Below are 24,576 nucleotides of genomic sequence, written 5' to 3' on the forward strand. Positions count from 1 at the left end.
CTAGTACGTATGCCACCACGAAATCGAGAGAGTCAGAAATTTAATGAGATACTCATTGGCGACTGTTAGGCAACCAAAGTTACACTGGATGCAATGATTAACACAAAATTCCCTAAAGTCAGAGGAGTATATATTACATTTCCTTACAAACACTGAACTTTAATTTGCAAAAAGTGTGTCTTTTTTCTATAGAAATTTTTTTTTACATTTTTACTTACAAATTAATCATTCCTCCTTCAATTCCACTCCTTCAATTTTTATCCCATTCTCGAAGATTTTTTTTCTTTGACTGGACAAAGTTGTCCCTTTAAAAATATATGCTCTTTTGTAATTCATTTTCATTCAGAGATAATAAAAATATTGTTTATAAAATACAAAAAGTTTCAGTATTCGCGGGGAGACAATTAAAGAAAGGGTTAAACTATTATTTTCAGAAAGTTTTACATTGATATTTCATGTAATAAACGCGCTAGCAGCAGTAAAAATTAACGTTAATGAACGGCCTGAATACAGGAGGAAAAGCGCCGCAAAAATAAGCTCTATTTAATGCAAAAAGAGCGAATTCCCGAGCGGCTTTTGCCCGACCCTAGGACAAATTGTTTATAACGCTGTTTTGCATGTCCTACTTTGTTAGTTACAAAGGGCAACTTAATTTCAATTTTTTGGAATTTTTCTTTTTCGATACGTTTCTTTAGGTCAATTAGAACCTATATCTACGATATAAACTTTTAAAATTAACGTTTAATAATTAAAAATTAATTGCAAAAGACAACGAAATTAATTAATAAATAGCTGGAGAAACATTTTCACTGTCAATTGAATCGGCGTTTGGCACACATGTTGGTTATCGGATTGACCGTCTTTTCAATAAATTTACAATACTTTTTACAATAATAATGGAAATTTTCGAAAACTGATATTTCCGCGTTCGACTTTTATTTTGCAGCTAACAAATTGGTGAAAATGACTCCAGGTATCAATAATTAATATAAGCCGTAATTATTTAGTAGTAGCTATAAGTAATTATTTTATTAAGCATTATTTATTATAATATTTTCCTCTTATATTGCACTTTGTACCTCAGAGCTCACAGCTGATTCACATTGAAAAAATATATCGATATCAGAATGATAAAGCTTTTCAATTCCATATCTAAAATTATTACCTGATAAGGTTCATAAATAGACGTCTGCTATATATGTAACAATTTTTTCTACATAGTGTATTTGTGGTAGTTTACTGTTTAGTGAGTTAATACTGCTACTGTGAATAACTTTAAATATGTCTTTAGAAATAGACGCGAATGTAAATGTTTCTCCTCCTTCGCAATCCTCCACTCCACTAGCAGTAAATGAAGACGTCTTTGACTTCGGTAAGATTTAATCTGGCTATCGTTATCAACGCAAATCGTTGGAAATATCGATTTCGAACCAATTAGAAAAAAATGTTTCGCAACTTCGCAACATAGGAAGGAAAATGTTGTATTGTGATAACCCAAAATTTTTTCACCTCATTAAATATTATTATTGTTTTAAGGTTTTAACGAAATTAGAATTTTCTCAAATAGAAAAAGTGTGGTTTCTTTAAGAAAATATATTATTACATTTGACGATCTAAGAAAAAAAAGTTTAACGTAAAAAGATTTTGTATTATTTCTTTTAACAAAATTTTATTTTACATCATTAGTACAGTCATTGAAGCTTTTCACTTCCGAATTCTTTGAAACTGAATCGATCGACTTGAAATTTGGCAGATAGTTAGAGAAAGGGTCAATGAACATTAGTGACATAGCGTTGATTGACGCTTCCACCCTGTTGGGGATTAACATCGCTTCTCGGGGGTGGAAAATTTTTTTCAAAAATATCGCTGGAAATCGATAGAGAATCAAAACATATTCGAAGAATTTTTTCGATAAATTAATAGTTTTTTAGTTATTCACGATTGAAAATTTGGAATTTTGAGAGGAAATACTTTTCCAAAGTATTTTTCGCGAATAACGCAAAAACTACACATTTTATTAAAAAAAGTGCAATGAACAAAAATGTAGCTTATAAATAGACAAAGAAAATAGTTTTTTAAAAAGTGTTGTACGTCCTATACAAAGCGAAATATGGTTAGTGGAAGGGGACTTGTATTGGGGGGAATACTCGAATCGATCAAATAACGGAAAAAGGATTAACTTTACGTGTATAACGCTCCTGGAGTTTTTTGTAGTACTCAAAAAGACCTTCAAAATGAGCACTTTAAAAGTTAATTAGAGCAAAATTGGAGGAGTTATCGTCAAAAACGGATGGGTTGCTCATATTTTTTAAGGAAAATGAGCAGTAAACGCTGTACCATTTCCATCAGAATTAAAATTAACCGTAGAACCTTCACAATTAGTTTTGTTTTAGTGTTTTTTATACGATCCTGAAGTTAGATCGGTTTAGAATGCGTATTTTTTAATAATGTACGGTAAAAGTTGAAAACGAATTTTTCATTATTCAAAAAAAATTGCCTTATTTATATAATAACTCTGAAACTATGAAAGATACGTAAAAAATGATAGATAACAAAAATGTAGCTTTTTTTTGCAACAAATATTTTGTTGTTTTTTTATTTCTATAGCATAAAAAATAAAGGAGATATCGCCGCTTGAAGTATTTTAGTGAAAAAACGACCTGTCTCGAGCCCTTCGATCCTTTCCCTTTTGAAAAACGAAGGACTTTTATATCCAAACGATTTTACAGCTCTTAAATTATATTTAAAATGTTTTTTGTAGGATACTATAGCTTCAACATTAACCGAGTTATGGTAATAAAACCAATGACATTTTTTTCGGAGGAGAATAGGCTTTCTCATTTTTATATATTATATATTATATTATACAAATAAAATAAGTAAAAAAATTTAGTGTGATTGTCTATATGCAGCGTAGCAATTTTTTTATGATTGATTATATTTAAAAATCGATTATAATAAAAATATTTTACATTAATATTGGTAAAAGGGTACCTAGTTTATAAGAGTTGAAAATGGCAAAAGTAATTTTTATTTTAAATTATTGCACAATTATAGCATTCCAAGATTTAAAACGTAATTTTTTATAATTTTTTTACTACCGGGGTGATTTATAAGGGTTGAAAAGTGTTATGAGATACAAATTATTTCATAAGCAATGAGGGAATTTTTATTTTAAATAATTGCACCGTTAAAGCATTCCAAGCTTTTAAAAAGCAATTTTTTATCATTTTTGTCAATACAGGGCTGGTTTTTAGGGGTTGAAAGGGAAAAATTCTTTTATTAGTTATAAGGTAACTTTTATTTTAATTAATTGCACGATTTATTCATTCCAAATCTTTAAAAAGTAATTTTTTATCATTATTTTTTGCATAGGGGTAGTTTTTAAGGGTTAAATAAAGCGTCGAAAAAATCAAACATATCATAAAACATGTTCGAGGACATGGAACATTATTTAATCTCTGTGCTTGAACAAGATTTTTATCAATAAAATGCTTAAATCTTAATTTTTTCAATTTGTTTCACTTAGGGGTAGTTTTTACCCCTAAAAAACAAAGAGCGCCAATCGGGCTTATGTCACTTTTGAACTTCAGCCTAAGATGAGCCTTATTCTAAATTTTCATGCAATTCCACGCAGTTTCAAAGAATTCGGAGGTTACAGCTGATTTTCAGCTTCAATGACTGTACTACATTAGTCGCTACGGGTGCTCAATCTATTATTTTTTTTAATTTGAGATTTTGAGCTATATCTGGAAACGGTACACTTCCGGATCAAGGTCTAGGTACATAACTTTCTACGAGGAAAGTGTCCTTAAGCTCGTTCCCTTCCTCGTGGAACACTCTGTATAGGGAGAACAACCAATACGCTGATTTTTTTCAGCTGGCTTGGACGAGGTAGAAAAATTCGTCGAGAGAAAGCATTTTTTAACAGATACCTTCGAGTATCCTCGAAACGGAAGCGACCCAGGCTTCGTACTGATTTTCAATCAAGAAAACTTCGAGAATGAGAGAGACAGAGTAGGCACTAGAAGGGATGTCAATGAAATTACAGAGTGCTTGCAGCGTCAAGGATTTAATATTGGAAAAAGTAACATTATACACAACGCATCCCCAGAAGAAATTAAGGCAAAACTAAAACAAGGTGAGTAGGTTTCACTTTCAGCTTCTAGCATTGCAAATTAAACGTGCATTTCTTACAAATGTTCGAGATTATAAGCGACAAGTCACGTGACCACTTAGCGATCGCATTATCTCGAGCGTAAATGTAACGGTTTGTCATTGTTTATTGTAAACGAATCATAATATTGTTGAGGCCAAGATTTAAGGATTCTTCCTTACCAGTACGATGCATGGTTACGTGGTTTGTGACATTTACGAAGTCTCTGTTGTTGTTGTTGTTACATTTACAACATAAATTTAAAAGTAAATTGTAAGTAATTAAATTGAGTGCTAGATACTTACCAATTCTTAGAATATCAGGTTCAGTACGAAATTTTCTGATGATTGAATTGCGATATTTTCTCAAAAATGATAAGATAAAGATATTTTTTGATAGAATTGTTTTTATGCTTTTATCTTTAAAACAATTCGTCACCTATGAATATCTAGATGCACGGGGCCAAATGTACCAAACTATCTAGATAACTCTTACTCTTTTCCGTGCATAAATCTTACATAAATACCTGCAGCTTGAGTACTAGACTCGAAAACAAGGGATATATATTTAGTTTTGTAAAAATGTCTTTTGGTTTTTGAGATATCGTGTTGGAAACTTATAAACACCCCGGAATCACTTTAATGTAATTTGTAATTCAGTTTCAGAGGATGAAAATTTGAAAGATTGCAATAGCCTTATAATTTTCTTTCTGACTCATGGAAAGGAGAAGGACAAATTACTGACCTACAATAGTTCGCTTACTACAAACGATATCTGGAAAAACTTCATAAACTGCCGATATCTGGAAAATAAACCGAAAATGTTTGTGTTCCAGGTAAATCACAAGTTATAATTATTTATTTTGTACACTGAATATATTTTTGGGAATGTTATTGACAAAATGTCTCATTTTTAGGCTTGTAAAGGAGGCAGCTTTTCCACTACACGAAAAACTTTTATCACCAACGAACCCTCTGAAATTGTACCGAGTGATACGTTTTCTCAGACTTATTTGGGTCCTGATATGTTGATAGTATATTCCACGATTGAAGGTACGAAGGTGAATCATTATTGAAAGGAATTACGTACAAATATAAATGTTGCAGATTTTAAAAAAATATCAGTCTCAGTACTCTTACTTGTGGATATTCCTCGTTTGTTAGTCAAGATCTTGTTTTTCCGAATTCTGATGTTGAAATAAACTATTTTTTTGTTTCAGGAAACGTTTCCTATCGAAATTCTCTCACGGGGACATGGTTCATCCAAGAATTGTGCAAGAACATCACCGGTTACGGCAAAAGAGACGATGTTTTCAGCATAATAACTAGAACCACGAAATGCGTCTGCGGTAATTACTTCTACCATGAATCTGGAGTTAATAAAAAACAGATGCCCGTTTGTATGTCCACGCTGTCGAAGAAGTTCTACCTTAACAGAAACAAGGACAGGGCACTGGTGCTAATGTCCAGAAATTACTATGACGATGTGCTCAAACATGTCAAAGAGATCAAGGAAAGCGTCGACACACTTTTAACGTGAAAGTAAATTTCAAAATGTTTGCCTACATGCTCAAGACACAATAAGACGTATTCAGATCAGGCATAAAAAACGTATTAATCAAAACTAAAATAACCTTATTGTATTATTCATTAACATGTAAAAATAAATATGTAATATGTATGTATTGCTGCGTTTTCAGTAGTCCCAAATTATATCATATGCTGTCGTGGTACAGCAAGATTGGCTTTTCCATTTGGCAAGATTTTTTTAAAGAACTTCAAACTCCCAGGGTAGACGTTCGGTCACACCCAAAGCAACTTCTACGGACACTTATCGTGTTTCCTCCGCTTTAGACGGTTTTCTGGATCCAGGTTGGAAATCAGGATATTGGTTTAAGCCTTTCCCAGAATTTTTTTATCTTCTTGGGTTGTCCAGATACCTAAATGATGTACAGGATGTTCTCCTTCTCCAAGTCTGAATTTCGCGTTGTATTCGAATTTCTTTTTTTTCCGAAATTTGGATCTAAATTGTCTTCATGGTGACATTAACGCTGGTGAGGCTGAAGGCTGCACCGTAGGGGTGATTATAGCTGTGTGGAGCGGTTTTGTACGCGGCGGCGGAAACCTTCGAAAGATAGGTGAAAAGTTCTCTGTCAGAGACGGTTTAGCCAACGAGTAAACGACAAACCATACGAACACACTTCGTTTCGCATGAACAGGTGCCGAGTTGTATATAAGTCGGGTTAGGTTATTTATTCGTCGTATAGTCGTTGTGTAATCGGTAGAAATGCTATCCTAAAGATCCTAAAATCCTAATGGACAACTTTTAGGATATTTTATCTGCGTAATAAGTAAATACCTATGTTCTATTAATTTAGATTTTATGAACAACAATTTTAAAACGGGCGAGGTCTGCTCTGTATTAAAGATGATATAACGTGAAACGTGGTCTTGTTTTAAAGAATGAATTGTAAACTACTGCGCATGCGTCGGGCACATAAAACACCAAGCAAAAAATTAAACTTTGTACATGAAATTAGTATTGAGTGAAACCTCTTATGTTGTATATCCTCTTTGTTATAACTTTGTCGTAAATTTCTTGCAATCCCGTAAAGGCTTTTGCAACTTTACAGAATTGTTTGTAAATTGATGGCAATATTGTATTGTTAGATAGAATGTACACAAATAAAATCTTCCTATAAGATAAGACTGTAGATTATCCAAAATTCCTATTATATTATTTCCTATCGTCTCCATAATCAACCTTTTATAAATAATATCTAAATAATTCACTTTTATAATAGAAAAATAAAAAAAAACTAGTAGAATAAAATGTATTAATCGATAAAATAACAACAGAATTATTAATAGAGTAAATATCAAATCCAATGTGTAGCACAAAATACAAATTTTATCGAAACTGGAATACATAGCAAAGTAAAAAATAACAATAGTATATACCAAGTGTACCAAAGTGCGTTAAATTTTACCTGGTGACCAAAATATAAAAAATTAGTTCCCATAAACATGTGTCCGAAGTTCAAGTTAAAATTTCTGACTGTTCAAAAAGCCCTAAAGATAAACAAAATATACAAATATGCAAGGGCGTAGCTACAATTTTTGCTTGTGGTGAGCCCCAAGCTCTCGCCATCAGCGACTTGCCTATATAAAATTTGAACACGTTTTGATTTGATTCTTTTTTTATTTAAATTTTTTTTTGGGGTGTGCCGTACACACCCCTGCCCCCCTAGCTACGCCCATGCAAATATGTTTCACTTTTGTCCTTTATTTTGGATTTGTTTGGATTTTTTTATGTTAAAAACGTGTTTACTGGTGTTGCCTAATAAAAAACAATTCGATTATTTCGTTAGTTTTGTCATTTGTACTCGCAAATGGATAACATTTTTGTTTAAATAAATAAATGAAAGTGTGTCAGACTAAGAAAGATGCCGCAAAATTTTACCAAAACTACCCAGTTTTACCTGGTCTGTACTTGAATTTTGATAAAAAAGTGTGAATTTTGGAAACAGAGCATTTTCTGGACCAAATTTATGGGAACTTTTTGTTTTATTTCGAGGGGTTCTATGACCCGGAAAAGTTTGGCTAATGTAATTTCGGACACCTCGTACATATAGTAGGTACCTCCAGAAGTAATTTTTTAAATTACATCCTGAATAAATAATCTAATTAATTTAATATTTCCATGGTGGTCTGGTATCAGGATCATTCTTATCCGTCAGGTTCGCATTGGATTTCGATGTCAACCTGTTTCTTGATCTACGAGTAACTGCATCCCCATCTGATGTTGTTGCAGATGCTAGCTGGCTTCTAGAGCCGATATTTGTTCCATCTCCACCGCTATCTGATTCCGTTGTAGACCTTGGCACATTTGAAGAGCTGGGAGTACTCGCGGTCTTCCCAGTACCCTTCTGTTTAGCAGTCCCTACTCCTCCCACCCTCCCTTTAGCAGAATTCTTTGCTTTTCCAGTAGTTTTCACCCTGGAAAGATTGCTCTTAATATCGTCGAGATGCTTCGCGATTTCCTCTTGATGTTGATTGATATGGAAATAGTGGCTTCTATGTTCGCCTGGGAATAAGAATAATTTTCTGGTGAGGGTGGATACAACTAAAGGTCTGGAATCGTTCCGTGCTGACTCCACACATGTTACTAGGCTAACTATATCCTCAACTTCACCATAATCGTTTATGTTCTTACAGAGTTTTTGTATAAAATCCAAAGCACCTTTGCCTGGAAGAGAAACATGTAAGGAGCAAGCAGTAATGGCACTTTAAGATTAACAGTTGAGACTTACTTTCACTTTTTTTATAAACTATTAATATGTCAGCTTCCCCAGGTGTGTCATAGGTTACGTCATAAGTACTTCCGAACTGTCTAGAATCAGTCTGTAACGTCGAGAGCAACTTTACCTGTATTGAAATAAATACACATTAGTATTCAAAAAAACCTATAAAAGATCGAAAAACATATTTTTTAAATTTTCTTAGAGGTGGCTTACATGAAATATAAATATTTTGGGTTTATTTTTCAGACCAGGACAAGTGTAAGCAGTGAATTCCATTATTATGTCTTGAATTGGTATACTTTTAATGTTCTCTCCATCGAATATGTTAATCATTCCATCTTCCTTGCAGTAATAAGAAAAAAACAATATCAGTCCACTCGAGTCTCCTGCTTTACTATTTACTGAAATCAAATGAGAAATATAGTTGAAAATAATACCTATAAGTTCAATAAAAAATAAACTAAAAGGCAATAGCAACGATGAATTCATATCCTACTTCTTGAATGTAACAGGGAACAAGTTAATTTTTGCTGGAATACCTTCAGTGCGACTTACATAATAAAAGTGTAGATCCCTAGATCTGGGCGAGGTCCGGAACATTTTCAAAATTGCAAAAATGTTTAAAAACATTTTTAAAATACCTATTTTATCCGAGTATTTTACTTATATCTTGGAACCTATGCATTTTGGAAGAATATTGAACAGGAAAAAAAGTTTTAGCATTGAATTTTGCACAATATGCTGTAAGTTAAAAATGTTTAAGTTTATTACCGATGGCAAAATAAACAAGTTTTCATTCTAATTTTGGTAAAGAAAACTTTAAAGTATAATAAATCAACACAACAAATTTTTTTAAAAAAATTTCGAATTTTCAAAATGTTGCACAGCCTCAAATAAAGCATCTAGATACTTGAAAATTTGTTCACATAGAAAAGACCAGTCAACCTCTCAAATGGTTTTTGAAAAATTGAAATCCGTTGATTAGGACGGCCACAGTAAATTTTTAAACCCTTTTTTAATTTTTAAACAATTAGATTACATTTATAAATTTGCAATTTAGTTTTTTTCAAAAGTTATAATTTTAAAGTACTCGGAAAGACACTTCTTTTAAAAAAAAGTTATTGGTTCTCGAGATATACCTACGCGGTCAAAGTTTATCGGCATTTACCGTTAATTTATAAAAAATTAACCAATAATCTTTGATCCATTGGCTTAGTTTTCCCGAGTTCTAAGCTGGAAAAAATTTTCATATCCATAAGTTATCGGCAACATAGATTCGGAAAAACTGTCGCTCGCAAGCGGGAAAAGTGACTCAAAGCACGAAAAGTGGGGAATTTCAATCTTTTTTTAATTCGATATCTCGCAAACCAAGGAATTCGAATATCGTAATGCCAACTGTCTAATTTGCACATATTTTGGTATAAACAAAGTTTATTATCACAATTATTTAAATAACTTTTGTTTAAACAAATTAATTTTTTTTTAATTTTAAATTGTCAAATACAGACAGTTAAGAAAAAATAGTACTTTAAAATTATAATTTTTGAAAAAACTAAATTGCAAATTGATAAATGCAATTTAATTGTTTAAAAATAAAAAAAAGAGTGTTAACTTTAAAAATATACTGTGGCCGTCCTAATCAACCGATTTCAATTTTTTAGAAACCATTTGAAAGGTTGAGTAGTCTTTTCCATGTGAAAAAATTTTTCAGGTGTCTAGATAATTTATTTGAGGCTGTGCAACATTTTGAAAATTCGAAAAATTTTTTTCAACATTTATTTAAAAAAATTATTTTTCGAAAACTATAGCACCGATCTTAATGAAATTTGGTGTATTGTTTTATTATACTCTAATTTTTTTTTACCAAAATTATAATGACCTCGGAGCAATTAAAATATTTTTAAAAAATTATTCAAAAATTGCCTTTTTTTCAACAATTATTGCTATTTTGCAACATCGGTAATCAATTTAAACATTTTTAACTTACAGTATATTGTGCAAAATTCAATTCTAAAACTTTTTCCTCTTCAATATTATTCCAAAATGCATAAGTTCCAAGATATAAGTAAAAAACACAGTTAAAATAGATATTTTTTTAAAAATTTTTAAACCATTTTTGTAATTTTGAAAATGTTCCGGACCTCGCATCGACACTTTTATTATGTGAGTTGCACTGAAGGTATTCCAGCAAAAATTTGTTTGCCCCCTCTCACATCCACCTCAAAACAGATCCGTCCTGGTCTATTAGGAAAATGGTTATAAAAGAAATATACTAATAATGATATAACAAAGCTAATGATATCATTTATTATGAAAACCGGCAATGTCCAATATATGTGTCTAATACTACTTGTAAAACTATATACCTACATAAAATCAAAGTTGAATTTTATTATAAGCAAATACAAATAAACCAAATTAAAAATGCTCAAACTGTGTGAGTTACTACATCGTCATAATACACTGAATTATAAAAAAATTATCTGACACCATTCCATGCAGACTTCAATTGATGCATTCTTGAAATAAATAAATCTAATACCTACCTAAAAAGCCAACGATATTGACTTGGCAAAGTATGATGTGATGAGATGTGATTAACTCAGAATTTTCAAAAAGCCTTAATAAATTTCTGATATTTGTTTAATTTTTTCTCTAATATTATCCTTTTCTTTAGTTTATGCTTGACTTGACCTATTAATAATTTTTTTTATCGCAATCTTTTCTATGAAATTTATATTAACCAATCATTGCGTAATTTTTAATCCAAATCAATAATTCGATTGGTGACTAAAAATGTATAAGATAAGATTAATAACAGACGCAGGACCTTTACGCTTTATTCTCTATAAAATTTAAAAACTGCAGAACTGCACATTATTTTCAAGTTTAAGTTTTAAATAATCATGAGGATTAAGAATTAACGTTTATCTGAAACATTTAATGATAAAGTAGCGTCTTACAAAACCACCGAAGACTTTTGACAATGAAACTGAAAAATAAAAATGTTTTAGTGAAAATTCTTGTTCATGAATTAAATCATAATTATGTTAACAGTAATAATCTCTCCAACCACGAATAAATTGTCTATGTAGACTAGCAGATATATAATATTCTAACTAAATATATCTTATATATCGTTGTAGCGTAATTGGAAAATGTTTTGAATAAATGTACTAGATTTTAATACTCTAAGAAGATAAAGATAAAAACTTACTGTTCTTAATAAGGTCTTTGAAATTTTCGTTATCCAAACAGTGCATATTTTCCTTATAACCGTCTCCTTTCAAAGTCTTCATAAATAATTTGACTTCTTCATACTCGGTGTTACTGGTAGTAAATGTATGAACAGCAATCCCTTCCTTTATTTCATACTCGTCTGGTATTAGGTCTATGGGAGGCTTAAGGACAATTTTTTCGAGTACCTCATTAGACATATCTCGAACTTATAAGTAACTTCCCTGAGAATATCGCTGAACTGTTTCGTATCAAGGTTTTGAGTACATTCTACTTAACTGTATCTCGTATCGTAGGTATATATGTATATATCAGCTTTCGAATTTTAGATTAGATAAAATTATCTCCAGCTAATTTGGATTCCCAGAATCAGTTATACGTTAAATGAGATTTCTCATATTACAAAGAGGTAAGGTTTGGGGGTTCCCAAGTTATTGTTTCTAGGAAAAGACAAAAGGAAGGCAACTATAAGGTAGATGAGAATGACTGACGAATATGTAGTATGTAATTAGGAAGAACGAAAAATCCAGCAGCGCAAAAATATTAACAAAATTGCGTCACAAGGAAAATGCAAAATTCCTGTGAAATAAAGAGAATCACCTTTACGGAAATATTCCTATGAAAGCTATGCTCAAAATGGTTCGCTATAAAAGAATTTGGTAAGTTGATACCTAACCCCTTTATATAATATCATTTCTTTAAAAAAGTTTACTTCGCCACCGCCTGTTTTTTACCTTACAAGAAAATAATTTTAAAATGTGTTCATTTTTCGGCGTTTTGTTGGTTCATTTTGTTTTGTTTTTGGATTATGTTGACCTTTTTTCTGCATTTTTTTTAATCAACAATTGCTTCTGATTTTAATTACTTTATTAATTTCGTTTTTCATATGGCTATATGAAGGATACCCAAGGACATTTTTAGCACCTAAATTATCTATAAGGTGACAGTATCGAAATGGAAAGAGAGCCATTGAACTTGCCACCCTTTTTCTCAATGGTACTGTAGATAAACTCATATGTGTAAATAAATTTATTCATATGGATAAGCTTCCCGCAAAGTAACTATTAAAAGTAAAATATTTTTTAAAATATTGATGTTTTGACAAGAGCCATATTTAGCTCTTATTTATATCTCATTTTAAGCATACAAACGTAAATAAACTATAAATTCTAAACCAAATCTACATCTGTTTGTTAGATGCTGATGCCGATACAGCATCAGAGTATTTAGTGTTGCCTACCATACATCCATATTATCTTCAAGATTAGATTAAACAATAACTTATTTGTTGTTCTAGAAACAAATATATTTTATTAATTAGAGAATGATAAACATTATTTATGGTTTTTAAATTTCTTTACGTAGATAAAAAAAAAACATGTTTTCATATGAAAATTCTCATTTCCTTTTGATCTAGGATAATACCTACCATTCTAGTGATAACGAAATTTTATAATTTAATTTTGTTTTTAGCATAACAAGATAGATAATTTGTTAAACCAACAAATATTGCATAGGTACCTACCTAGAAAAAAAAATTATTTAATATTTCACGTTAGTAATTACCTAGAACTGATGTAAGTATAGACTGTACCAATATTTATGGTCAATAGATGTAATCCTTGATCCTTGATTAGATAAAAGTTATCGTTTCTCTTAAAATTATGCTCAATGATTATGAAGTATACGATAGATATAGAGATTTGGTAAAGGTTTATCAAATTTTGGAATTTTGATAAATCAACTAATTTTTAAAAATAAATAATTAAAAAATAAAATAAATATGGCCTTCAAGTGCTGTGTTCAAATGTGTACGTGTTCAGCAGAACTACATAGGGTTTCTTTGAACGTAAGTACATCTTATTCTTATATCTACTATTTATGGTCTGATTTCTGATTCTGATGATGCCTGATATATTTAACTTGAGAAATATTTATGTAGTTAACTGCCAGTATATAATCACCAATGCAGAAAATAGAATCCATGAAATGTGGCGGTATTGATAAATCGGTAGTAGAAATTTTAGTTTATAATTTTTATTTTCAAACATTTAAAAATAAAGATTGGTCACAGCCTCCTCCTAATATTTAAATGTTGAACAGAAAGAAACGCTTACTGTGTTTTTTTTTCTAATTGTTTTAGACGTTTTAGCCTGTATATCGATATTGGGCTACGCCACTGCACTGATTTGGTATATACAATAATTATGACGTTTATCGTGTGACGTGTGCTCTATACCTCACTTCACTCGATAAACCCGGCGATATATAAGCATAAACCGGAGTGCGACAGTTTCAGAAACTTTTTGCGTTTGTTCTTTAGCTGTGTTGTGTTAATTGTATCAGTTTTCTTTATTTTTTATTACTGCATTATTTTATACGATTAGACACATAGAAATGGCTACAAGGGACAAAGCAACTAACCAACTTGTTGATTACAAAAATAGTTTAAGTCAGGTAAGATTTTGTTTTTGTTTACATGAACCTATTTGAGGTTATATGCGTTCTTAATGTTTACATTTTCACGATCTTTTTCGTTGCATTTTACTGTGAAATTAATGATTTTCATTATGTTATAAAATTAGGTATTTTAATATGAACTAAAATTCAAATAACTAGCTAAATAGCAGGGACGTACACAGAATTTTGTTAATAAATAAATTTGCTTGAAATAACTAAAATTTCTAACAATATTTAAGAGGCATTAACAATAATAAATAATAATGAACGTCCTTATTTCAAAATTATAAAAATTAAAATTAAAGCAGCTCCTTGGTAGCTTCTTTTCTCTTTTAAAGTGTGGTCAATTGAAACATGATTTTTACCCAGTTATTTTTCCAAGAAGTTAAAACTAAATTTAACTTTTCAACTTCTATTTTGTATTTTTTCAATATTTTGTGTGACAGAAAAACAGAACACAAATCACAAAGAAGTAACTTCTAGAAGTTGTATTAGACCCTGTATACATTAACAGTATTTTTATTCTTTTAATATTATTAATATATAATGTATGTCCTTTGGTAAATACTTAATATTTTTTACGTTTTGATATATGCGATTATCAATTATTCTTTTAAGTTTACACGTGTGGCATTATATTCAAATACTTGTTTTAGTTATTCACACGATCATCTCTAAGGTAAGGTACATAAATGCATAACATTAATTAATATCAATTTCCTCTTTCTAATATTACGATGTTATTTTTCGATGTGGAGTAATAATTCTTCTCGATTTTATCTCGCAGAAAATTACATATATCAGTATCAAAATATGTTTAGTTCTGCTTTGTTCATTTTTGCAATTCTGTACTTTTGCGCCTATTGTATTTAAATATCGCACGTGCAATTATTTTTTTAATATTGCGTGTTAGTAGATTACATTATTGTTGTACTTAAATCGTAGTTACATAAAAATGATATATGTATGCCTGCATATTAGCTTGTAGACTTTGGAAAATAACGCTCAATGTTTTTATTATTTTGTTATTTAAGTAATTAAACATGCAAGTAACATATTTATTTTACTATAAATGCATCAAAGTCATGGTGAAGGATATCGTTAAGTTATTGAAAAACAAGCCACTATTTTTTTTTGAGAAACAAGGCCTCTATTTTTGTAATTCAAACTTGTATAAAATTTCTTATTTTTGCTAATTGATCAAACAGCTTAAAATTTACATTTTTTTACATACATTCTTTATAGCGAAATAAATAAGAAAAAATGCTATTTCATTGCTTATTCTGCTACGCATTTATGAATACTTCATAATTGGAAATTCAATTAGGAGTTACATGTTAATGAACCTTAATATAGAATGCAGTTAATGAAAAAGAATGGACAACGATTCGATTTATGGATTATGTATATTTTTTTACTTTTATAGGGATCGTTTATACAGTGTGTCACATAGTTAGTGTGCAATACTTTAGCAGTAGATTCTACAATCAAATATAACATTATTTTTTCCTATAAACAAGAGTCGAAAAATGCTTCCTAAGGGAGCTACGACCCCCTAAAAGGGGCCTCAGGAGATCTTATCATACGTTAACTGGTTTGGAAATATTTTGAAAAATATGATCTCCTGATCCTGAAGCCCCTTTTAGAGGGGCGTAGCTCCTTTAGGAAGCATTTTTCGACCCTTGTTTATAGGAAAAAATAATGTTATATTTGATCGTAGAATCTATTGCTAATGTATTGCACACTAATCATGGGACACCTTGTATAAACTTGGGTAAATCATCATTTACGCCTGTTATGAATGAGATTTGTAGGGAAATAAATATTTCCTATCAGGGACTTAGCCTTGAATGAGGGCAATAGTCGTTGTCGCGAATCTTCGCAGCGGTTACAGTGTCTTGTTGGCATCCTGTTTTCTTCTTTTATTTTCCGCGTGCTTTTAAAAAAGCTCAACTAATATGATAGTTGTCGGTTTGTTTTTATTAATGTTTAACCACAGCTTTTTTTGTAGAAAATAAGATAACACTAATGGCACTCTAAAAATTTGCGTGTAATGCAATGCGATTTTACTCATCTTTACCTAGTAAGAGAAACGAGATTGTAAACAAGTTAGATAAAATTGTTATCTAAACAATTTGGTTTAATGCGAATTTATGAAAATATAAATAATCGCTTTATACTTTTCGACCTTAGTACCTTTTACAATATTTGCATTATCTTGTAGGTAACGGGTTGGTCAAATCATATCGTATTTTTAAATATACCTATTAAATGTTTATGTATCTGAAATTAATATTATTATAAAGATACATAACGTTAAAATTATTCTTTAAATTCTATAAAATTATTTCTAATTATAATTCTAGTAGTTCGTTCTTTTTTGCTTAATATCTTTAATCTTTTTCATTAAATGATCTGCAAATATCAAAGGTGCCTATTGGAGAAATTTAATTTAAATTATCGACAAATTAAGAATAATGCCATTCATATTAATATTTTACAGTACAATACAATACGTTACAAATGTTAGAGGTAGATACACTCAGCAAAAAAAAATAAAGGAGCAGAAAAATTTCCAAATTTTTTTAGTGAGAAAAAAAGAAGCTTCTTGAAGTTTGAAGATTCTAGTTTTGAAAATTTTTTTGAGCATCACTTTCGGCGCAGTCAAAAGAAATAATGCAAGGCAAAAATTTATTTTTTCTTCTTTTTCAAAACCACATGGGATCAGAAATTTTTTTTCTTGCTTAATTAATAGCAGGATCATTTAGCCTCATTCCAGCCATTCGACAGCTTCAATTTATTTTTTTTTATTTTCTGTATTTCTCATCGAGATATCGGATATTGAGTGAAAAGTTGAAGCTGATGAATCAGGCTAAATGACTGGCATTGACTAAGCCAGAAACAAATTTTTATCTTGCATTATTAAATTTTTCATCTCAAGATATCAAAACTAAAATCTTCAAGCCTCCAGATGCGCCTTTTTTTCTCGATACAACCATTATTCATGAAATTACAGCCTTTCAAAAATCACTAAAAAAATTTAGAAATATTGCTGCCCCTTGAATTTTTTTGCAGAGTTTATATGCGTCATAATATATGTAAGTATAATACTACCAAAATATCCCATAAATAGGATGATTCCTTCATCGCTTAATGTATTTATCTCGCAAACAATTCATTTTATCGGTAACAAACAAGTACACATTTTATATTTAGGAAAAATATTTATCGGTAAATTGAATAGATTAGTGTAAACAACTAATTGTAAGTACAAATAGCTTTTACCCAAAAATGAATAATTACAATAATTCCCATGAGTATTAAGAAAGTTGATGGTACGTCTTTGGCCTATTTAAAATTTCAAAAAATTTCACAGTTACTGTTGATTTATTGCGCATTTTTTTCTTCTTTTATTGACGTACAGTGACGTCAAATAAACAGTGTTATCACTATTAAGCTAAACTCGTATGCCCTTCATTTCATGTTTTACATTGACAATTTATTGATGAATTAATTCATGAAGTCGCTTCATCAAGAAATTGGACAAGTGTAATGCATCAAATCTACTGTCAAATAACTATTACTACTATAGCTGTTTTACATTGACAATTTATTGATGAATAAATTGACGAAGTTCTTCATGAATTAATTCACGAATTTATTGGTAAACAGTGTGGTTTTACACTGCTACAGACTTTGTCAAGCTTTTTGACGTATGAATCAGTTCTACCAATGAATCAAAGAAGCAAATAAATTTCAAAAATGTCACCTTTCCACTCATAATTGTAGTGATACAACAGCGGTACCGTTCTAACACATATTATATAAATATTAGTTTTTGTAAATAACAAATCAATAAAAACAATGCAAAACTAGCACGACGCCACACAATTATTTACATATTCCAATAACATAACCTCATTACTGATCTGAGGGTGGAAATCTGTTGGGTTGGTACTTCCGAACTTCACGAACAAATTGACGAAAATTAGAACATGCTCTAATTCGTCAAGAACTTGATGAATAAATTGATTAAGTTATTTGACAGCTGATTTGGTGCATTACACTTGTCCAATTTCTTGATGAAGCGACTTCATCAATTAATTGATCAATAAATTGTCAATGTAAAACAGCTTTAATTCTTCAAGAACTTGATGAATATTTTGATGAAGTTATTTGGCAGCAGTTTTGGTGCATTACACTTGTCCAATTTCTTGATGAAGCGACTTCATCAATTAATTGGTCAATAAATTGTCAATGTAAAACAGCTTTTACTTACAAAAACTAATATTTATATAATATAATGTGTCAAAACGGCACCGCTGTTGTATCACTACAATTATGAGTGGAAAGGTGACATTTTTGAAATTTATTTGCTTCTTTGATTGTTGGTAGAGCTGATTCGTGTGTTAAAGAAATTCACGAAGCCTGTAGCAGTGTAAAACCAAACCATTTACAAATAAATTTGTGAATTAATTCATGAAGAACTTGGGGAATTTATTCATGAATAAATTGTCCATGTAAAACAGCTATAAGTAATACAGTTTTTCGGGTATCTTATCCAAGAAAGGCGCCTCAAAGCGATTACGGCTATCGGGAATGCTAGATGTTGATGTTTGAGATTTTTTTTGAAAGTTGTTGTGAACCTTATCTTAAAATACACATATTTTACGTAATATCCACGCCTGGAATAAGTTTAGTGCAACAACACGATAAGAATTTTCCGAAATATAATCTGATTCTCCGCCACATGATTGAACTTGACTTTAAACATGACCTTCTATAGCGTCAATGCGAAATTTGCATGAACCGTTAAATTATGCAATTGCCGATGATTTGATTAATAAATATCCGAACGGTTACTTGGTTTTTAACGCTCTTTCAAATCCGTCTATAGAATTCGCGTCAGGTATTCCATATTACCCAAAAATAGGCGAACATCTGTTAATTTCTGTCAAATCCAATGCTGATATTGTCCGTAAAGGTCTAAGTACAATAATTAAATTCGCTTTGCATGCAGCGTCGCCTTATTTGGTTCCTCATTAACACAAATTATTTTAACTATATGCAAGTCATTCGCGTGTATCACAAAGGTCGATGTAAAATAAAAGGCACTTATGTAGATAATCACAACAAATTCAAATAGTACATTTATATGAGCGAAATATAAAATAATAATACAAAGCGGGTCTGTAAAAATCGTTGAATTAGTTCGAAATATATTTTGATATCTTAAATTTTACAGTGATCAACTTTTTTAAACGACAATGCGTCCAATTTAATGAACCTGTTTGGCGATCCACTTTTGCGCTACACTTTCACGTAATCTATTGAGTAACTTATACCTACATATGTACGATCCCCGTTTTCGAATGTAACCACTAACCAGTCAAAAGAATTTCGTAATGATAATGATCGATTAATAGGGCCAACACATGTACCAGAGAATAATAAAAAATTTTTGGAGACTGATTTTCAAAAACTAATCAATTTTGGGTGTTTTCTATTATTTCACAATTTTTTTAATGTTCTACTTTCAAAAGTGATCGGAAGCCATACCCTTATAACTTTCCAGTTATGGAAAAACAAAGCCATAATTGCTGTTTAATGGAAGTCTGCTGATAAAATTACCTTTTCTGAAAACCTGAAACACCTGGTTAATAAATTCAACGTGTTAATGAATTTAGTAAATAGATCAATAAATGAAAATTATAACCGACTATAAAAAATGTTGGAACAAACATGGAACTACGTTTTTTCTTAAATATTTCTGCTTTGTGTTAATTGATAGTTATCGTGTATTAGCATTTCTATTAGAATTTTTTTATCTACGTACCATATTTTTCTGACGTCGACTTTTGGGAATCCTAAATGAAATAAAAATACTTAATTTTCCTCATATTAAATTAATATTTTTTATTTTCCGTTTTGAAACGTTCTGTATAGCGTACACTCGTTGGAAGAAAATAAATGACCTTGATATATTTACATCTATAAATAAAATCGCGTTACTGCCGAAAGTCGTAATGGATGTGTAAATATAACTAAAAATATTTGTTATGTTAAATAATATGAGATAAAATGCGATAAATGTACAATATTTGACTTTAATATCATTTTATCTTGCTACTAATCGATTGCTTACATTTTTTTATGACTATAATATTTTTTAAACCCAATTTTTTTTCGGTTAATCGTTAATCGTTCTCTTTTTGACCTTGGCTTCTAGAAAATTAAATTATGTAAACATACAGGGTGTTCTGATTCCTACTCGGATCTAATCTAAAGAAACGCATGTGGGGAGCTTCGAAACAAAACATTAATTGGCTGTTTCTAGACTTGTGACTTATTATGGTCATTATCGAGTCCTGTCCTGTCAATTATCTTCTCGATAGCACTAAATGACGTCACGAATTAGCTCCGCAGCAAACACCATTTAGAACAATTATTTTGTGCACTAAACTTAATAATTAGTTAGTAATTAATAGCCTCTAAGAGATTCCTAGTATTCACTGCAAAAATCGGCATACTTATTTGAATTTCAAGTCACTCTAGTAAAAATTTGTTTCAAATAGTGACACCTCTGTAATTTTTTAACCACAGAATGATTACAGTTGACCATGACTTTGAATTATTAAGCGAATCTTATCTTAAAGTTATTACATATAAAAAAATTATCTTTTGTAAAACTCTATGTTTCTAATTTAAGATTTGGTCAGAATTTGCAACATCTAGCTGTGTAATTCCTATTTATATGGAATGCTAAATAAAAACAAAAACGGCTAAATCGTGGCAAAGTTACATTCTTCTTTTGTTTTAATAACAGTGGCGTAGCTAGGGGGGGGGAATAGGAACTCATGCAAATGAAATCTTCATTGTTTATTATAGTTGAACCTTTGCTTCATTTAAATTTACATAATTCACTGAACATATTCAATTTCTTTTTTTCAGAACGATGTCGCAACCACCAGCCACGGAACCCGCATCCCCGAGAAGGACGCAACCATGACAGTCGGTATAAGGGGCCCGGTCCTAATCCAGGACAACCATTTCATCGAAGAAATAGCCCACTTTGACCGCGAAAGGATCCCTGAGCGTGTCGTCCACGCCAAAGGAGCTGGAGCCTTTGGTTATTTCGAGGTTACCCACGACATTAGCAAATACTCCGCTGCCAAGGTGTTTTCCACCATTGGGAAGAAGACCCCCGTGGCCGTGAGGTTCTCCACGGTGGGAGGGGAGGCGGGATCTGCGGACACGGTGAGGGATCCCAGAGGCTTCGCCGTTAAGTTTTACACCGAGGATGGTATCTGGGATCTTGTCGGGAATAACACGCCGATATTCTTCATTAGGGATCCTATTTTCTTCCCTAGTTTTATCCATACGCAGAAGAGGAACCCCCAGACGCACCTGAAGGACCCGGACATGTTCTGGGACTTCCACTCGTTGAGGCCGGAAACCATGCACCAGTTTTTGTTCTTGTTTGCTGACAGAGGTACGTAAAAAAATGAATGTTGCACAGAAAATTGCGTACAAACGGAATATTTCTCATTACATTGTAGCTATTCGAATATTATTATCTCATTATCATCATTTCAATGTGAATAATAATTCAGTTTGTTATAATTTCCAAAGTTTGTAGGTTTTATTTGAATAAAATTGTGTTATTTTCTTCAGGCATTCCTGATGGTTACAGACACATGAACGGCTACGGCTCCCACACTTTCAAACTGGTTAATAAAGAGGGCAAGGTACACTATTGCAAATTCCACTACAAAACAGACCAGGGGATAAAAAATTTGGACGTCAAAAAAGCCGAGGTGCTGTCGGGAACCGACCCCGACTATTCCATCAGAGACCTATTCAACGCCATCGCCAACGGCCAATATCCGTCTTGGACCTACTACCTCCAGATAATGACCCCCGAGCAAGCCACCGCTTGCAAATTCAACCCCTTCGATCTTACGAAAATCTGGCCTCACGCCGACTACCCCTTGATAAAATTCGGAAAAATGGTGCTTAACCGCAATCCCGAGAATTATTTTGCGGAGGTGGAACAAATCGCTTTCTCGCCAGCACACTTGGTGCCCGGCATCGAGCCTTCGCCCGACAAGATGTTGCAAGGTCGACTGTTCGCGTACGGGGACACCCACAGGCACCGTCTGGGTCCGAATTATTTGCAGTTGCCGGTTAACTGTCCGTTCAAAGTTAGGAATTTCCAGCGTGATGGCCCTATGTGCTTTAACAACCAAGGAAATGCTCCGAATTATCACCCTAATAGTTTCGGTGGTCCCGATGTTGATGAGGACGTTAAAACTCTGTATCAACCGTTTTCTGTCGCTGGAGATGCTTACAGGTACGTTAATTATGGGTTTGGTAGTAAAAAAAATTATAATAACTCAAATTATATTTACAGGTACGATACTGGAGACCAAGACAACTTCTCCCAGGCCAGGGACTTCTATCACGGGGTACTGGACGGCGCTGCGAAAGAAAGACTAATTTCCAACATCGTTAATAATCTTTCGGCAGCCTCCGCCTTCATTCAAGACAGATGCGTCAGGAATTTCGCGCAGGTCGACAAGAACTTGAGCGAAAGAATTGCAGAGGGCCTGAAAGTGGTTCAGCGCACCAAGGCCAATTTATAAGTGCCTTAAAGATGTTTTTTTATAAAATTTGTAATATTTTATAATTGGGTGTCGATGTTTACTTATTTTTAAGAAACAAGTTGTTTTAATTCTATATTTTTTTGATAATTGTGATTATACTGAAATATTGTTGTTGTTGTTCGGTGAAAATAGAAATGTACCATGAAAATGTGTTTCTTTATAATTTTATTGAATTATTAAACAAATAAAGTAAAAAATTATCCTCTAAGCCAAGAGTCGGCAACTGGCGGACCGCGGTCCAGGTCCGGACCACGGAAGGTAAAATACTGGACCGCCAAAAATGTTTTGAAAGTATAAATTACTCAAATAAATTATTTAAAAAATGTTTTTTTTTACGTTTGAGTGCCATCCTTATCATTTTTTCTAGTATTTTACAATTGTGTGAGTGTTTTGAGTTCTTAATGGTTAGTAAGCAGATTAAATTTGAGTTTAAATGAAAATTTGTAAGAAATATAAATTTTTTTCTGGGCCTCGTTAAAAATTTTTAAAAGTATCCGGACCGCACTTAAAATTACTTGCCGACCCTTGCGCTAAGCCGTTATAAAAGTTAGTTTGTTGCGAAAATTCACTCGGGTTTCCCACGAATCAATTTTCGATTAAATGCAAATCACAAGGAAATAAAAATATATTTCTAGGCTAAACCTGGTGATTTTATTAAATTTAACTATTTTCTTAAAGTATTTAGCACTCACATGAATGAACGTACAGCACCAAGTTGTTTGTAAAACAGTTTGACGCAGAAAAAATCAAAAATGATTACCTGAAAATAGTTAAAAACATACACCTACGGGATAGATACAACAAATTTTCAGGATTATTCGTTGTGTCTCGTTAAAAGAGACGAAAAAACTGGAGTAATGACAAACCTCAGCATCAAACTGTCAAGATAATTCGTCTCGTATTTAAATATATTTAAAAAAAATGGGAGTAATCTTTTACTCCAGGAGAAATCCAAAAACACTTTCCAGCAGTCGAACGCATGAGCATTACGATATAATGCTTACATGAGGTTCAAATTTCATTGTTTCGAATCAAATCACTGTTGGAAACTGTTTCTAATGCACTAAGAACAAAACTAATATAATCTAAAAATTGGAAAAACACGTGTTTTTTTCCCAAATAGAATAAATTTAACTCGCCTTTATTGGGCGGAGTTTGCAAACTAAGTGTATAATACGTGAAATTTCAAGTGTTAAAAAAGTTATTTGACGCAGCAATCGCGGCATCATAGAGCAAGCTTTAGAGATTTGGGTTGAGTTGAAAATTTAGAGGAAAGTAATTGACTTTTGATTCGTTGCTGAGGCATGCTTAACTTTATGTTTTTTTTTTTGGAAATTATCCATTAAATCTGCAAAAGATCCCCTGCAACCACATATGTATATTTTTTGTCAGTTAAAACCTCTCCATCCCATTGACCCCGACCCAACGCCACTGGCAAACAGCTGTTCGAATTTTACAGGTAGGTAGCTATAACTGTTAAGAGATCTAAAATTGGATCAAATCGTTGTTGAAAAACTGTTTCTACATTAATCTTATATCCCATAATATAATGGTTTCAAGAAAAAATGTTACTCTTCTTTTTTTATTTGTTTTAACGAGAGTTATCACTGAAAGTTTGTTACTCTGTTTACACCCTGTATTGATTACCTCTTCCCAGTTAGGTTTGTTGTAGGTATCCCGACGATACTTATTCTTATAAAGCAATAACGTAAACAATAATTTTATATTTATGGATCTAAATACATTTTTATATA

The 24,576-nt window shown here is 31.6% G+C and overlaps 3 protein-coding genes across 3 annotated transcripts; 2 read left to right on the forward strand and 1 right to left on the reverse strand.

Moving 5' to 3' along the window:
- Window positions 1-1,189: 1,189 nt before the first annotated feature.
- Window positions 1,190-5,840, forward strand: LOC108908304 (caspase-3). Its single transcript, XM_018712325.1, has 5 exons — window positions 1,190-1,372; window positions 3,881-4,141; window positions 4,816-4,991; window positions 5,073-5,208; window positions 5,376-5,840. Exons 1-5 carry the CDS (start codon window positions 1,282-1,284, stop codon window positions 5,693-5,695), a joined length of 984 nt encoding a protein of 327 aa, XP_018567841.1. The 5' UTR covers window positions 1,190-1,281; the 3' UTR covers window positions 5,696-5,840.
- Window positions 5,841-7,847: 2,007 nt separating this feature from the next.
- Window positions 7,848-11,975, reverse strand: LOC108908189. Its single transcript, XM_018712126.1, has 4 exons — window positions 11,677-11,975; window positions 8,673-8,860; window positions 8,469-8,583; window positions 7,848-8,404 (listed from the first exon to the last, which is right to left on the reverse strand). The coding sequence occupies exons 1-4, from the start codon at window positions 11,894-11,896 to the stop codon at window positions 7,848-7,850; spliced, it is 1,080 nt and encodes a 359-aa protein (XP_018567642.1). The 5' UTR covers window positions 11,897-11,975.
- A 2,001-nt stretch (window positions 11,976-13,976) lies between these two features.
- Window positions 13,977-22,970, forward strand: LOC108908292 (catalase). Its single transcript, XM_018712305.1, has 4 exons — window positions 13,977-14,153; window positions 21,108-21,648; window positions 21,831-22,509; window positions 22,570-22,970. The coding sequence occupies exons 1-4, from the start codon at window positions 14,094-14,096 to the stop codon at window positions 22,799-22,801; spliced, it is 1,512 nt and encodes a 503-aa protein (XP_018567821.1). The 5' UTR covers window positions 13,977-14,093; the 3' UTR covers window positions 22,802-22,970.
- Window positions 22,971-24,576: the final 1,606 nt, after the last annotated feature.

Source organism: Anoplophora glabripennis, unplaced genomic scaffold, assembly GCF_000390285.2.
Source record: "Anoplophora glabripennis isolate ALB-LARVAE unplaced genomic scaffold, Agla_2.0 scaffold18, whole genome shotgun sequence".
In the NCBI taxonomy this organism is placed as follows: domain Eukaryota; kingdom Metazoa; phylum Arthropoda; class Insecta; order Coleoptera; family Cerambycidae; genus Anoplophora; species Anoplophora glabripennis.